Source organism: Battus philenor, unplaced genomic scaffold, assembly GCF_028537555.1.
Source record: "Battus philenor isolate CCGP_79_NKW_IND1 unplaced genomic scaffold, ilBatPhil1.0.hap1 SCAF_28, whole genome shotgun sequence".
NCBI lineage: Eukaryota > Metazoa > Arthropoda > Insecta > Lepidoptera > Papilionidae > Battus > Battus philenor.
Genome location: NW_027181691.1, coordinates 8,369,549 through 8,387,483, shown reverse-complemented (window position 1 = coordinate 8,387,483; position 17,935 = coordinate 8,369,549). Strand labels below are relative to the sequence as shown.

The 17,935-nt window shown below is 33.6% G+C and overlaps 2 protein-coding genes across 2 annotated transcripts; one reads left to right on the top strand and one right to left on the bottom strand.

The window, feature by feature from the left end:
* Nucleotides 1-2,522: 2,522 nt before the first annotated feature.
* On the bottom strand, nt 2,523-4,633 carry LOC137925978 (protein SHQ1 homolog). The gene has a single exon (XM_068769487.1). The coding sequence runs from the start codon at nt 4,375-4,377 to the stop codon at nt 2,917-2,919; it is 1,461 nt and encodes a 486-aa protein (XP_068625588.1). The 5' UTR covers nt 4,378-4,633; the 3' UTR covers nt 2,523-2,916.
* An 808-nt stretch (nt 4,634-5,441) lies between these two features.
* wfs1 (wolframin ER transmembrane glycoprotein wfs1) lies at nt 5,442-17,503 on the top strand. The gene is made up of 9 exons (XM_068769428.1): nt 5,442-5,617; nt 7,635-7,739; nt 8,337-8,436; nt 10,101-10,220; nt 10,754-10,875; nt 12,651-12,758; nt 13,949-15,138; nt 15,269-15,777; nt 16,789-17,503. The coding sequence occupies exons 1-9, from the start codon at nt 5,584-5,586 to the stop codon at nt 17,156-17,158; spliced, it is 2,658 nt and encodes an 885-aa protein (XP_068625529.1). The 5' UTR covers nt 5,442-5,583; the 3' UTR covers nt 17,159-17,503.
* Nucleotides 17,504-17,935: the final 432 nt, after the last annotated feature.

The following is a 17,935-nucleotide window of genomic DNA, read 5'->3' as shown; positions in this document are numbered from 1 at the left end:
AATAGATCGTGCTAGAGCTTTTTAACAAGGAGGTTAAACAGCCTAGACACTGTCAGCAATCTGTCACCATCATCTGCAGAAACTGTAAAGCATACAAAATAACAAATTCGAAAAAATACAAGACTCGCAGTCCTCAGAATTTTTGCAGGATAATTTATTTAGTATATTTATTTATGAAGAAAGAAAATATCGTACATAAAAATTATTTCTATAATAAGTGTTAGAAATATGTAATGACTAATCTATTTCGATTGTCGCTTGATCTACTTAATGATTCGGAAGGCCACAGATCAATACCGCACCACCGCCATATTGTTAAACCGATATACATAGCTGCTTTAAGCATGCTATTAATAATATATTAGGAGGACCGGAAAGTAATGTTGTTTATGTCGACATATTTTACAAAAAAAACCATGGATTTTACCGCTCTGGCATTGAAAATTTGTATACTAGATGGCGAAAGGTTGTTGACAACGAAATTGAATATATTGTTGATAAGAAATAATATTTGTTAAAAATGTAGTCGTGTGATTTTAACTTAAGAACGCGATATTATTTTGCGATCCCCCTAATAAATCTAATATAGCTAAGCTTCAATTAACGTGGTACAATCAAGATGAAATCTCCAAATAATTTTAATTATGTTTATAAAATATTGAACAATGTAAAAGGATTTATTAAAGACATTTATTTACATTATTATCAACATAGGATCATTAATAATGTCTACATGTGTACGTCACGGGAAGAATGCCAGATGTGCCTAATTTGGTAGGAACTACAATCATTTTGAACTCCATAATATAGAAATTAAAGCTACGAGGGTTCCAAACACGTCCTGATCTGAGAATAACCCATAAAAAATCCAAGGGGTTTTTATGATCGCTTTTATAACTTAATACAGTAGAAGAGCAAATCATTTTTAGACTTTATTATCAATTAATAAAAATATTGACACGTAAGTTTTTTACTGAACTCTTTAGATTAAGCGCGGGATAATTTAGAGACACTGTATTTTAATACATACAGTTGCCAACAAAAGTATTGCTTTGTATAGTAAGCCTAGCGAAAGGTATAACAAATCTATATTTCTTGATCCATTTTTATTAAATTTGGTCAATTCTTTGTAAGTAAATTAGTTATTTAATATTTGTGGAATAGTTCTATCAATTAGCCAATATCCATTACATTAATTATTTATGACTTATCTTTAAAAATAATGTTTAATTCCTAAAATAGTAAGGTATTCAAGATAATCTCCAATGCGCCATTCATCTGAAGTAGACTTAGACGTTGACGGATCTAAACATTTTCATCAACCCATGTAAAACGATCTTTAAGGCCTCGTCGTCATGTACAGGTTAATTCAACGCGCATTAAAACTTCGGTAGTGTTTTAATGCGCGTAGTGGACAGAGTTAGGCAGTCTAAACCGTGAAGGTTTAGTCTGCCTTGACGTAACAAAAGGGTTGTGTTAGATTTAGTTTCATAGCTATGATCTTGACTGGGAGATTGAATTAGAAATAAGATCGCAGAAGTTCCAGTCACCGACGTAGTTCGACGAATTGCTCTTCTAAAGTGGCTATTGGTGGGGCAAATCGCTCGTGAAACCCACTGCTGTTGGGGCTCAAAGGGAGACTACCGCGGCTACCGGCTCGTGGTCACCAGTCCGGCGTGGGCAAGCCCCCTGCTGGATACAAGTACCCTACCCTACCCTAAAGGGATGTGGATGCGTTGGAAACTCTCGTAACTTTAAATTGAAGGATGTCATTATCGGGAAGTTGAAACTAATTCTAATTTGCTGACATGGTCATGAATTTAATTTGATAAAAGAGGGTATTAAATAATACTACTTATTAATATATCTAACATTTATTCTTCTTTTAATAATGAAGCGTACCTTAGGTACATGTGATAATGCATTTTAATGTGTTTAATATATTGATTTCAATAAAGAGTTATGAGAACTACAAGATACAATTCAATGTGATAGACAATGACTTTAATATATTTAATTACTTATAGATTAACATGCAGACAATTGATTGATGAAAATTGTCATATTAAGCATAACATTGAACAACATTTAGATAATAAACACATAAATGAACTAAAACACAGACAACCAGCTTTTCTCCATTGGTATAATGCCAGTATCGAAAATAGTAACAATTTCTACATTTTAATGAATATACTATGTCACATACGTACATTATGTACTATTAATTAGACACACTAATAGTATGGTAATTAGCTATAACATTAAATGCAAATATCAAGATCACTTGTTATAACAAATAAACATCTATTTGAATACTATAATTCAGGTTAAACATCACTAAGTTTTTATTATGTTAAACATGAATATAACTAGTGAATACTATATATATGAAGTCACATAAATTCTAAAGTTTTCATGCTTTATTGCATTGCAAGCAATAAATTATTATAATTCAGATTTATATCAAATACAAACAGTACTCAATAGTGAATGAATTTTTTTAATAAAATTTAGGAGAAAGCAGTTAACAAATATTTATAATATTTTAACACATATATACTTTTATGAAGTAAAGAAAGTTTAAACATCAATATATATCTGTTAATAAATTTCTAAGGTTTATTTAGTCTAATAGAACATTGCAATAATATTGTGAAATTGCCTTATATGCTGTTGGGTATTAGTTGTACATGTAAAGGAGTATAAGCTACTTAAAATAGTTAAATGGAGTATTCACTGGATGCTCAAAGTTCATTCATTTCCCTGCAATATTAACACATCACAAAATGTCCAATTCCTGTAAATTCTTTTCCTTTCTTCAGTCTTTCCAAGCCATAAGGAGCTAGCTATGCCAGCCGGCAAAAACTTGCAAGACCCTTACAATTCTTTGCCTATAATTTCAGACCCCATATATCAAGATGGGTCATCATCAGAATCTAGTGTGTCAGAAGAATCGCTTGATGAGTCACTGCTGGAATCAGAGGATTCACTATCTTCATCAGTTTCTTCCATTAGTTGAGATGGCTTTTTCAATCCTGGGACTAGCGACAAAGAGGCCAGTTCACAAGCTAGCTCATTTTGAACAACATCCGGATGCTCATGGTCAACCAATTTGGCCGCTTCTTCCAGCTCATCCAACTCTAATTCAAGATCTGCCTTTGTGATTTCAATGTTGGCTATATTGTTACACAATTCATCCAACTCTTCTGGTCTGCATTGTTGAAGAAAGATCAGGTAATCTTTAATATATAGCTGATTGAGGATATATCGAGCATCATTGCAGGAATTGAACAATGTGTATATGTTGATTAAGCACTGTAGTACAAATTTTTTCCCCTTTTTAAACATAGATATCAGATCATCTTTAACATTTTTGCAGAGGTCAAAATTTCTAAATATTGGGTAGATAAGAGCCCTCCTATAGCATGCAATCAGCACCTCTTTTGTTTCATCAAAAACACAAAACCAGCTCAAAGTAGATGAGAGTTTATTGATGGTCCAACTTGATTCCACAGAGCTTTCATTCTGGGTTGTTCTCTTGTCATAGCAGAAAGCATATAAAATATCTACTAGACCAAGCATTACCTGCTTATACTCACTGTTACTCAATAAGTAATGCCTATTTGGTAGATCTTTAAGTAATCCAATTTCATCTCCTGTGAATTCAATGACAAGTGGAAATTCTGGTCTGTTCCAATAAACTGTGAAATTAACATATGGTTCAAGAAGTTCCTCATCAAAGAAGTCAGCTAAATAATGATCACAAGAAAACTTGCGATTTTCGTGTTTAATTCGAAGCTCATTACGCTGTGAAATGGGGACACGATCTGGATGCTTTAATTCAAAAATTTGTGGAAATTCTCCTGAAACGTCGCCGAACTCCACTTTGAGTTTATTGCCAAAACCGTAAGGGTAAGCAATGATATGTGCAGTGCTATCATCACTCTGTTCATCTTTTTCACTATTATCACTGTTATCAGTGTTATCTGTGTGATCACTGTTATCAGAATTATCAGAGTTATCAGTGATGCTATCATCATCCAACATTTCTACTAAATCGTGATTCAGATTTGGTATTTCTCTTGGAGATAGCAGGCTAGTTATCATGTCTAGATTTTCAAAGTGCTCACCAGGATTTTCTTTGTCGAATGCGAGATGGAAGTCACCTGAATCACAAATGTATGAACCCTTTGAATGATCATTTTCAACTATTCTGCCCGGGAGGCATAAACGTAAGAAATATGGACTAGACACGAATAAAAAGTTTTCTCCGTCTACATCAATTTCTGTTTCGCCGATGTTCGTATACGGCGCGTGCACATTTATGTACACATGATTATCGTCCTGAGATAATTGAAACCTTGGAGTTAGCATTTTAATATCTCAAAAATTCATAGCCACTCTATACTAGAGTTAAATGTAATATATTAAAAGGTAATTCAGCTTTACACGAAGAAAACCTTTAACATACTACACAAGCACACTATATAGTAAACTCAAAAGGACCATCCCGATTCCGAGTATTGCCGATCAATAACTTAAGTAGTGCTTGACAACTAATAGCACATATCGACATGCTAATTTTATAAATATGAAAAACTTATAAAATTTAATCGAAAGTTATACAACTTTAATATCAAAGATAGTAAAGTTAAATCGGACTTCTACGAAATCGCATTTCCGCACTGAATATAATCAAGATGCATTTTTATAACCGGAAATAATAAATATTTAAAAAAAATAGTCAATGTTCGCTTAATATTTTTTATTAATAAAATTGTATTTCATGAAAAATATAAAATAAATAAATATAAAAATATTTCATGACACTTTACGTCTATTTTATTTTATTAGAGCCGAAGTTTTCTTTGTTTTTGTTTAATCTATGTAAATAACTTAAATTTGGTTTTATTTTAGAAAATCCTAGGTGTTTTTTAAAATACATAATTAATATTTTTTCCTGAAGTAAAAGCTGAGAAATTCTTATGTCTGTTAAACACTGGACTAAAGTTTTAAATTTCAATTTAGATTTCAGAATATTTTCATTGACGCGCCATAATTTATTGAATTACAGTTTTACATATTTATCGACACATTAATTTATAGATAAAGATTGATATAACCACATCGTAGTATAAAAAGCGTTTTTGTAAAAATGAATTTAACCGTATCTACTTTGCAGTTCTTAATATTATTTCTCCCTATTATTTTCTAAAATTAAAGTTTTGTTACCCCACACGGTGGTTATTTATAATTAATATTAACCTTGAATTATACTTACAGAGATATTTTGAGATTAAGTTATGACGTGTTAGTTTTTATGTTTAAGTGTAGGCGGTGAAGGCGGCTATTTTAATGATGCAAATTTTGTTTCAAGTTAAAGTAAAATTTTACAAATGGTAGCAATAATATAACGTTTGTGTAGATAACGACGGCCCAATGACAAATTGACTGAGTCTGTCAAAATAAATAAATTGAGAAAGATTGAATCAAAATATAGTTTTGTTGATTGTTTATAAATTCCTTTCTAGTGCTGTAATTCAATAATACTTTATTAATATTTTATCCGTCGTAAAGGTCATGCCTGTTGGACGAAAACGGTGGAATCTTCATGGTAAGTATATATATTTTTAGCGTAGATAACAATGTTTTTATAAATTTAATAATGACTAAATATATTCACTTTATAATTGTGTGTTCTCTTGAATTTTTATTTTCATCTTTGATATTCGCCATAAATTTGGAACCAATCTTTTGTTGTTTTAACTTTGTAACAAATGTATGTTGATTCATAAATGATTTATTTTATTTGTATAGCAAGCTAAATAGCAGCTATGCAGGTGATACTTATGCTCAATGCGATTCTTAAACGTGTCCAGTATATTTCTTAAAGTATTCAGTGCAAATACCATAACATTAGATTTTAGAAGCTTGTTTAAATTGGTAACAATGGTTGTTCATAAAATGTTTCATTACATTTCGTTTCGACAATATGTCAGATAGTTTCAAGGGATATTTGCATTATTATGATTCATCTAATCATATGGCCTAGCTATTAAATATAACCTTTGTTTTTATTCGCAACCACATATACAAAACAGAATGAAGAATTATATAAAAAATATCATAAAATGGATGGACCATATATATAACCGATTTTCATTATTTAACTAAAAGAAACCAAAAACAAAAAGTTTTATTGTTCCTTGAACACATTTTTAGAAAGTAACCACATGTAAAAGTAACTTTAAATATCCTTACAATCATTAATGCATTCTACAATTATATAACTATTTCATATGTTTACAAAAAATTGCTAAAATGTGCTTTTTAAAGTCCTTGATATAGAATTAAGGGAATGAACAGTGGTAGCTCAGCAGTAAGGATTGTTACTTGCGATCATAGATAGTGGGTTCGATTAGTGTAGAACCTTTAAATTAATGAATGTATAGCTCTTTGCTGTTTGTGTTTTTAAGTTCCAATATTGCACACTGGCCATAAGTAAACTCGTAATGTTAATTTTGGACCACTCTTGTTATCTCTGTTGGCGACCATGCAATGCAATTGTTCGCAAGTATAATACATGTTTTTCATGCTAATAAGATTTTCTAAATCTTTTGTTGTAAAAAATATTTAATAATTAAAAAAGTAAATAAAAAAATGATGACAAATTGCTTTTTGCCTTATCGGATTGTTCAAGTGATTGTGAATCAAATTGTGGCAACTATGAAAATGATACTGTATCAGAAGACAGGAAGTCATCAGAGTGCATACAGGATTAGGCCACCAAAATATCACAAAATAAATATTATAGCATTAGATAGAAACAACAATCTGAAAGAAGTGTGGAGCCAATATGATATTATACAGCACTTACAGAATTATATAAATATTCCTGCTGCAACTATTGAACTTGGTGAAGAACTGATTATTAGTAGGGTAATGGCTTTATTTTTTAATAGTGGTGTTTTTGATTTAGTCGTTATGGAAACCAATTTGTACTATTTTTAAATGAGAGTTACATAAAATTAATGCAAAAATGGCATCCGGCTGGTGACCTAAGATAAATTTTCAGTGAAGTTTCTGGTCAACTCTATCGAAACACCTTAGATTACTAAGTAGATTACTGAGTACATACAGTAATAAGTTATTTTAGAAAAAATAACTTATTGCTGTATGTATTTAGTATCTCTGGTGGGGATAGAAGTTATATTCTAGATGGCATGAAACACTATAGTGTTATGTAACTCTTATGACAGTTTTATATGAAATGCTGTTATGTAATGTTAGTATATATACACCTGCATGAAAATATCATAAAGGCAGTTTAAGCGGGTTGTTGTGGGGAAATTTGTCAATGCGGTAACTTTTTGCATTTTAAGTGTTACACAAAGTGTGTTGTCTATGTACAGGATAATTAATCTTTTGTATGAAATGTGATGTAAAATGGGACTCGCAAGTTAGCGGTTGAACTTAACATATATGGGTTCAACAGTGGAAGCAATGTTAAAATCATACTATGACAAAAAGCTAACTTTGTCTAGTAAATAAGTGATAGATATATATATATATATATACACACAAATTTTTAATAATGATTGTCTACTTTTGAAGAATTTATTTTTGTTCAGATGGACCACAAGGCTCTCTGAGGAGGTTAAGGAATCAGTTGGCTGAAGATGGGTGTGCGGAGTCACAAGTTGTTCTTGCTAAACAGCTTTTAGAAGAAAAATGTGGTATTACTCTTACTTCTCATTAGTATATTTATTATCTGTGTTGAATTAAATTCTAGTTTAATCACTAAGCTGCATCATCATTTCAACTGCAAGATGTCTACTGCTGAACATTGGACTCTTTCATATATTTCCAAAAAGACTGAATGGAAATTCAGTGCCTCCATTTAGTGTTTTCCGATAACCTTAACCAGTTCATCTGTTCACATTTTACGCTGTTCCTTCATAAGAAAACAAAACTTATTATGACTATTTAAAAGTTATTCTAATTTTTCATTATTATTCCTGGATAACCTGCTGTATGCCTTAACGAAAATATGAATAATCACCCATATAGAAGAAGCAGCTTTGTGTGTAGCAATTGGCAATTGTATATATATAAATATATATATATATATATATATGTATGTATATATATATATATGTATATATATATATGTATATATATGTATATATATATATGTATATATATATATGTATATATATATATATGTATATATATATATATATATATATATGCATATTATTGTATTACATATATTTAACTACTATGTATTTGTAAAAGGATTATTAGATTACATTATTATATTTTTTCATCAGAACTTGAAGCAGATAAAATTTCAAATTTTAAGCAAGCGTTAGAATGGTTGATATGTGCTACTGAACAAGCACATCCAGAGGCAAGGAGAATGTTGAGAAGGTAAGTGACTCTTTATTGTTTATATTTTGTTTCTTTCAAATTGTCCACACATTTTAACCAAAATTTGCAAAAGGTAGGTTTTCTTAATTATTAATAAAACATTGATGTTTATATAAGGTATACTGTATAATAATTGACAGCCAAAGAGAACCACTTAAAAAATTTTACATCCATACTTAATCAGTATTAGTTAATGAATCTTTGTGTTGTAGTTATTATCGTAGAATCAATTTTCTCGTTTCAATACTATAGATGTTTCAACACAAAAATAGTCCTAAGCTTAAAGCTTTATAAAGTCGTCGGGAGACGCTAGATTCAGGCCGCTACCAAACGGTCTTATCGGGAATCTCAAAAGACTCCATATCTTAGAGCTGTGTCGAATTGTGGACAAAGCGGGCGTCCGGTGACTCTCAAGTTACATGAGTCTTCACATCAAGATCTTTGTTTTCGATTTTTAAAAAAGTTGTTTTTTTTTTTCGTATACGTCAAAAGGCGAAGTGTTGAGAAAGAAAATTAAATTATTATTAATAATTACTAGGTTGGAGTTGAATTGAATGTTTGTTGAATGTTGTTAACATCAGTGGTAATAAATGTGAAAGTAAAGATATTAATTAATTTTTTTGACTCCATAGCAATATTATTCGATATGGATAAAACATTACAAAGACAGTAAATCACGAAGTTTATTCTCGAAATTGACATTTGAATTCTGTCATTAGCGAATTAGAAAAAAAAATTAACGACATATTTTTGGATGTCATTTATCATTTGTGAAATTCCGTTATTAATCCAACAATATTTTCTGAACACCGTGAAATCTGTGTTACGAGTTCCGCCAATGACATGAGGTAATGTTATTTGTTTAACTATTGTCATTCCGTTCGAACGTAAACATTAAACATGGCAGTTGCGTTCCGACATTTGTGGCGTTAGTGATGAATAAGGGCTGAGAGGAGAAGGGTTATTGGTTCTCTGTCGCATAGTTTATGGATACTTTTTTTTTAATAATTTCGTGTATCCGTGTAAAATGCCAGTGTACGATGTACCCGAATTCGAAATTTGGAAAGTGAAGTGGGACAGAGTACGATGCGAATTACACAGGATAATGTAAGTTGATTATAAATAAATATCACTATAAATTACGTGTCTCAAAATTTGTAAGATTTATGTCTAATACATTAACACGTGTGTGGCATAGTGTGCAAAACCGACAAGCGCAGTGCAAGATGTCCATAATTTATGGATAGATGGCGTTGTGAACGTCAAAACCATACCGTACCCCCGCTATTAGGCTATCTCACTCATTCGTGGGTTAATTTATACGATTTAATAACTACCAAACGACGCAGTTAATTAATCTATTTATTAAAGAAATTTATTAGGCACAGACTCTACCAAAAAGACTTTACCAAAAAGACTTTACCTATTTCAGAGACTACCTGCTTTAGATAGATGTTTGGAAATTAATTATTCTGATTTGAGGATGAAAAATTGTTAATACATTTATCCAAAAAAGATTACTTTGTACTTTTGTTGAAGTCTAGTCTAGTCTAGTCTAGAAGTCCTGCTAATACAGGACAGTCGGTCACCGGGTGCAAACGACGATTGGTGACAACGATCGTATTATATTTGTCAGGTTTAGAAGACACACTTATTGTTTACAGGTGCATACGTAGCGGTGTAATTGATGAAGACAGTGCGGCGATAGTGCGTGCCAAGTCATGCCTCGCTGCGAGCCGACAAGAAATAGTGGCTAGGAAAGCAGCAAGGGATTTGTTCGCGAGGTAAGTTCTGTCCTAGGAAAAGAAGAAAAATATTCATATTGTTAGTTTAAATTACCAACTTAGCCGACGATCTCGCGCTGCCGGCTCGATACGTGGACTATGGTATGGTGATGCAAGGAATGATTTTAAAATAATAAATACGTAAAACGTGTTAAATAAAGGAGAATAAAAAACAAATTTTGATATGTGGATTGAATTTTTGCCAATTCACTGACATTCAGTAATTGGCAGCATTGAACATTTGGAGTGTAAGTTAGGGTAAACAACCTGGGGGGGGGGGGTGCTAAACTTCCATTAGCGTTAGCGGTAATGTCACCCAAACTAAAAAAAAATCCTAGACATGGTCAGCGGCGGTAAAGCGAGGAAGAATTTAAATGGCGGGACCAAGGTTCGATTGGTCCATCTTGATAATCGGTCCAATATATTAGATATTAGCTATATATTACTAGCATATTAGATATATCTGTTCTTTTGTAAATTCTAAAAGAAAAATATTTTTAAAGCATTAATTAATTTAAAATAATTACCTGCAGCCTATCAAACGGTGAGCAGTATATAACAACGGCGCAGTTGGAGAAACGCATACGTGAAATATGTACGACTACCCTCAAAAAGGATTCAGAGGAAATCGATGCTACTGATGAAGAATTACCAGGTATCAAATGCAAAGTATCTTTATTAAAGTTAGCATAAACACGCACTTTTAAATCATCGATTAAAGTACGATAGTAGATACAAGGAGCAAGCTATCACCGGTTCGGAATGGTCTACTGAGAAGAGCCGGCGAGAAACAGTTGCTTTTTTAAAATAAATTTTACCAATTATTTATATGTATCTTGAAATATCAAACATGCAAAGGAGTCAACGAACGAAATTCTACACATTTCGATCAACTAAAAACGATCTTAGGTGCATTAATAAGATTTATTTAATGATATACTGTCAATTTTAGATTTAAAATTAGGAAAAGATATCTTGTGGTGTTTGTTACATATGCGTACACTCGAAACTCATGAAGGATTTGTTAATCCTTTCCTTAATGAATTATTTCTTTAATTTTAATTGCAAAAAGACTAATACATTTATAAACGCAATCATATATTTTAATAAAATGCCGCAAAACATTATTGGACTACCATTTACATAATAATTCAAAACTAATATTAAAATTAAATTGACTGAAAAAGCTTATTCAATAAACGAATATTTAAATGATAATAATAATATTGCCTGGTTATTTTGATTTAATTTAGGCTATTTCTGATAAAGTGTATATATGTAAATCCATGTTAAACTTTAATGTAGAATGTATTGTTGTGGAGTATCTTCCTCTCCACAAATAGCGAAGCTGAATAGAGTCAAAAATAAAATAGATTCAAAAATAGATAATATGTTGATGATCAATAAGAGTTCTGTTAAAAGTTCCTATGTTGAATAAATGTATTTTATCTTTATTTTTTAACTATCTTGCAATATCTTTTAACTCAATTATTTGCTATGTGAAGATCCATCTCTATAACATCCATATATATAATATACAATCTTAGCGTACATATCGGCCAGGGTGGAGAATCGGACATATTTTTTTCATCCCCTTAAATGGTGGTCCATCCACTTTTTTTTTAGACAAAATTTTTGTTTTTATTTTTTTATGATACAGCATACAAAAGTACATACAACCCTTAATTTTCACCCATCTAAGATCAACCCTTATTTTTTATTTATAAATTAAAAACTTTTTTTTGCAGAACAACGTCAACTGCTAGTCTTATATATAATTTACACTACGCATTTATCATAAACTATTACCACTGTTCACAAACAAGTTTCCGCAGGATGGGCAGCAGCGTTTGTAATACCTCACTGCGATTTCTAATACCATCACCGACCCGCATGCAAAGAAAGCGTGGTGATGATGGTATATATCTTTGTGAGAGGCCTATACTTTGCAATGTGCGTCTACGGGCCAAAACGACAACGTAACATCATTAACCTAAATCCTTTTCTAATCCAATATTTATACAAAAGTAGCTGGGTTATTATTATTATGAACACAACCGCCACCACCAAATTACTCAACACGTGTTTCACTCCTCCACGGGGCATCTTCAGTTATGTTACGCCGATTAGTGCCAAACACAGAATTTGTGCGGTTTTATGATTCGCATTGTTTGCCGCATACGCATTTATCAGCGGGCTGGCGGGCGGTGCATTTCATTGCACGACTACCACTGTATGTGCGGAAGTGGCTAAATAGTGGTCCTTTTCTTACTTAGGATGGACTTTCGCGAGGTAACGCCTGATTCCATTAAATATGAATGAATTGGTTCACAGATATTCCGTCGTTTTTAAATTTGTAAATTTCACACTAATTTTGTGTTTACTGATAAAGAACCGATTGTAACGGAATCTATAAAAATTTATTATCAGACGAGGCTCGCGCTTTGGACGGGGAGCAAGCTTTGGAGCCGTCTCTACTCGAAGCCGGCGACCAAATACACGTGAACGGAACCATCAGAACTACCCACGCTGAAGAAGGTACGTCTAACCAGTGTAAAGTTGTTCTAGCTAGATGTAATAACAGCCATTTTGCCGGGATTCATTAGAATACTGCTAAGATTTTGCCTGGTCATCTTCGTCCACTCAATGTGAACCCAAGGAACCCAGAAGTCCACAGCTTTTCCCCGGGATGTGTCTTGAAACAAGTACCTCGGAACACCTGCGGGTTCCGTATGGACATTCGGCGGCTCCTCCAAAGGCTCATAGTACGACCACCGAAGAGGTTCTATTGGCAACGTATCGCTACCTCAACTATGTCGTCAGTTTAGATAGTGGAAGGCTCATTTCCACTCTATAACCTTTGTCCACAACCGCCACCATAAATGAGGAATTCGCAGAAAAACCAAGATCACAGACCTACCTCGAAGAACTACTCTTCTGAATTGGCTTTTGGGCGTAAAAGATGGTGGGCAGTAACATAAATAAAATAACAAAGAAACTGTTTGATTGCATTTTTTTGGTCCTGATCATGAACAGGGACAAGGAATATACAAGTTGGATGCTTATATGTGTAAAAGTGGTGGTAGTGTTTAGCTTATTTGTCGGCAAAAATCTTTAAAGCTTTTGCACCTATTTCCAATAATCCTTTATAATCACTTTGAAATAAATTACATTAATTTTTATTTTTATGTTAAAACAAGCGACAGGTCTATAATTCTTGCATTGTTATCATTACTTTGTATATGTGAAGCAATTGAATTTTGTATAGGCTGTACCATAGTTTTATTGATAGTAGATTAACTATACATTCACCCCTTTAAAGATTTTACATCCACAATCGATCACCTGTATAATAACTTTTTGTTAGTGAACTATTATGTGATTGTCGTCTATTTGATCCATGCCTTATAAATCGTCTTTGTTTATATGAAACCGTGTGATTATTATATATTAGTCACTCTGCGACTGACAATAGAATAATGTACACCGTAGAATAGTGTATACGATTTTGAGTTACCAACCGTACACGCACACGTCCTTCTTTTATGATGAAAGCAAGGAGTGATTATAATGAAACACCGCGCGGGCCGCTGTTATTCATCCCTGTTTTAGACCATCTAATTTTTCTTCTCACAGTTAATAATACTTTAGCAAAAGTAGTGATGTAGCTGTTACGAAAGCACTATAATAAACATTTTAATTATGAAAGGCTAATGTTTCTTTTCCAGATTTCCCGGAAGAAGTCAGCAGTCACGATGACATTCGCAATTTAACGGTCGACAATTTAGTGTCCGCCGCAGTAGACTATTGTCAGGGCGAGTTACCTCTAGTCAGTTACGAGTTGACCCTCACAGACCCAAGTATAAAAGCACTCGACCACATACCCTTGTTTCAACAGGCGTTTTTGCATCCCCTCGTCTTCATCCAGGTGTTATATCTGAAATTGTTATACTACTTTGGTTCGTTTTCGTTTAGGCTTTCAAATATAGAACTGTCTCTACTCCTTGTTGCGTATTTATCAGCTAACACGGAAAGTCTTTACCATTTGGTTCCACTTGTGTTGTATTACGTGAGTTTTGTTGCCATGGTCATTTGTACATTCAAAATGTTGCTGGCGAAACGTCAGTTTATCGATTTTAGGAAGTGGTCAGGACTTTTCCTGAGGTACAGCGACGGAAGCTTACAACCTGACGAGTCTGAGAACCTATTCGTTCGGAATAACCTTTACCCTTTCATTCAGTTTTTTCTAGCTCTGTTTGTCAATTTGTTCCTGTACCCGTTTATTGCAACCCAATGGGTGCCTTTCTCTGAATTCTGCGTTCTCTCCTTCTGTCTTATGTTCTTGACTCTATTCTCTTTCGGTAACAACGGTAACCCATACCCAGATAAACTAGCTCTTGTATCATTTGGCATTAATGTGTTGGCCAAATATCCGTATGAGAAAGACACGGTAGTACATCAAGGTTGGAGGTTTCTGGATCTACATATATCGAATTATCCGTCTTATATACTTGGTAATAGCATCGAGTTTTGTTTGAACTCGAGAGTGTTTTTCTCATTACTTATTCCTGTAATATTGGTGTCTATGGCCCGGAGAAGCGAGTGGCAGGGTTTCTTCAAGTACACCCTACCACACTGCGTTACGTTGAGTTGGTTGCAGATGTTCATAACTTGTTCCCACGGGTGTACGACGTATGGGTTGATCAGGGGTACTCTAGCGTTGGTTTGTTCTTTCTTGTTTCTCCCACTATTGGGCGTTATTACAGTTACATTACCTATATTCGCGTTCCTGCAGTATATTACGCTTTCTAGATTGTTCTATACTATTTCTATATTGGCCGGTTTTGGCATTAGTTTGGTAATTACGTGTGTATTAGCGAAATCAGAAGTCACCAAGAAATTTGTGACGCCGTTTCAGGTATGTACATTTTCATACACAGTTTTAAATATATAACATGCTTTTATCTAATTCTAATAAAATACAAAAAAAAATTATCCAACATACATTTGATGTACAAAGAGATGTATTAATAAGTGTAACTTTTCAGCTGGCAATTGGTCTTCTGACATTATTATACCTTGGAAACCAGTTAATCGGTGATATACAAGATGATGGGTTCCCATCCGGCCTAATAGAGCTGATAGGCGATGACAAATCAAGCATAAAGAATCTTTTAAAGAACGAATTCATGACTGAATACGAGGACAACAATTACCACATAAATTGGGAGGATTATTACAACCAATGCAATACGCCATCATGGTCTGAAACAAACATGGCTGCTACTCAAATAAAGTGCGCAGTTCTCGAAGGCGCCCATGTAAAGTGGGAGGGTTATATCAGTGAAGTGAAGTTGAAAAGTGTGAAGAACCAGTGGAATGATTTTGCATCGTGGCTGCCCAGCTTCCTGCAGGAGTACTTCAAGTGCTACTACGGCGAGGAATATGCAACTTTATGTCAACAAACACAGCGTCCAGATTTAATTGAGGGGTGCGAGTTTGTGAAAAGTGTTGCTAGACAGAGCGGCAAGACTTGCCATCTCAACAATTTGAATGAGTAAGTTAATCTTTTTTTACCTCTCTTTCCCTGCTGCCCAAGTAGCATTGAGGGGTCAGGGCGCTAAGCCTAAAACCTGATTTAAGGTTTAAATGATGATGGTGATGATGAACTCATTTTGACAAATGAGGCTTGGATCTCCTTTGCATAACAACATCCAGTCTGATAACAAGCCGAGGTTCTACCCTTTCAGAGGTTCTTGTGCAGGAATGCTAATCTCGATTTATATGGTAGTCCAAACATGGAACGTAAGCTAAGCTTCTAAAACGCTCCGACCTAAAAAAGCAGAGCAAAACAAATCTTTTTTCAAAGTGTTCATATACGATCGTCTCTATTTTCTATCTGGCTTACGTAATTGATTAAGTAAAAAGTTTCTGCGCATTTTATTTTGAAATTTTAGACCTATTTTTTTAAGTTTGTATACTGTAGTATATAGGTACCATTTTGTTTGATGACATGAAATGAAGAAATTTAGAGAAATCTGGCTAAGAATCGCGACAAGTAGTAGGTTTGGTTTTTGGTAATTATTTAACAATAAACAATGTGGTATCCAAATGCGTACGTTTTTCAAATAGGTCAAAACTTTTGTGGTCAGTTTTCAATTGTTCAGCTATGTCTGTGCCGACCTTTTTCCACTTTTTCCGAAAATGCCGTCCACCTTTTTATTTGCAACTAGGCGATCAGAGCGCCTTGCGTTTTTGACATCAAAATGCCCTGTATGAAAACGATTAAAACAAATTTTTGTTACTCTTTCTGACACTGCATTAGGTTCATAAATGTCAGGTTTTTTTTGGGACTTGCGTTGCATTTTTTTCCCTTTTTTGGAATATTTTCACAGAGAAAAACAATTAAAAATTAACACGTAACAAAACTTAACTGTTTATATTATAGACTTTTTAATGTTATCGAAACCAGCCAGAAACAATTACAAGTTTATATATACTATTTTCGAAAGAACCTTTTTCGTCGACCTATGTGTTGCCATGTAATAAAATATTGTTTTTTTTTTAGGTACAGCCACGAAATAAAACTTACGATGGAAGCAAGCGGTGGACTGTTGAAACGCCATGCTGATATAACCCTTACGTTCGACCATTACTTTACGAATTACACGAGATTTTTGCGTGCGGACGACAAAATTCGTTTCAAAGGCGTCTTATTAAATGATCAGAATTCATATACGATCGGATCCAAAGATTTCACCATTAAAGGTTACGAAATAAATTGTATCGAGTGTAAAAGCGCTCGTGGTGGTATTAGTTCTCCCAAACCCACGATATCCAAGCTGTCTAAACTTCTACGCACTGTTATTAATGACTGTATCGTGTCCACAAAATACATTTTGAATTTCCTTCTAAACCCTGTAGTTGTTTTCAAATGAAATTGGTATTGCCATTTTAGTACACTTAAGTTTGCAACTGAATGTTTTCATATGTAAGTTTAAAAATCGGTTATTTTAATCCAATAACCGATAACCAAAAATTTTTCCCGACATTAAATTTTATATTCATGTACTAAGATTCATTAATAGCCATAATATTAACCGCATGGATAACAGACGTAATGTCGCCAGTTTAAATAATTATTATATTTATGTTAACAAAATTTTATAGAATTGTAATATTAATGTATTTTATGATGATTATACGAGATTTTTTTATTTTTGGATTGAATTATGACGGATATTGAGTCTATTAACAAAGTTATAACTTTGATGTATTTAATTCTTAATTCAAGAAATTTGTAGTAATATACCACTGGTAAAATCTCTCCAGACAGGGGCATGTAACGGTATTATAGTGCTACCGTAACGCGCTTTATGCACGCAGCGAGACGGGGGGAATATTGGCCGCTCTGTTTTATCCCTCTGGGTCCGTCAGGCCCTCTGGTCTTGTCACTGTCCACTTCCAGAGACTTATGCGACCTTGATTACGTCGTGGGTTAACCTAGACGTCGTGGGTCTACCTAGACGTCGTGGGTCTACCTAGACGTCGTAGGTCTACCTAGACGTCGTGGGTCTACCTAGACGTCGTGGGTCTACCTAGACGTCGTGAGTCTACCTAGACGTCGTGGGTCTACCTAGTAGGGGTGATCTACCCGTGCTGCGATTACTGGCTCGTGGCGAGCAATGTGCTCCGCTTGCTGCCATTTCAGACGA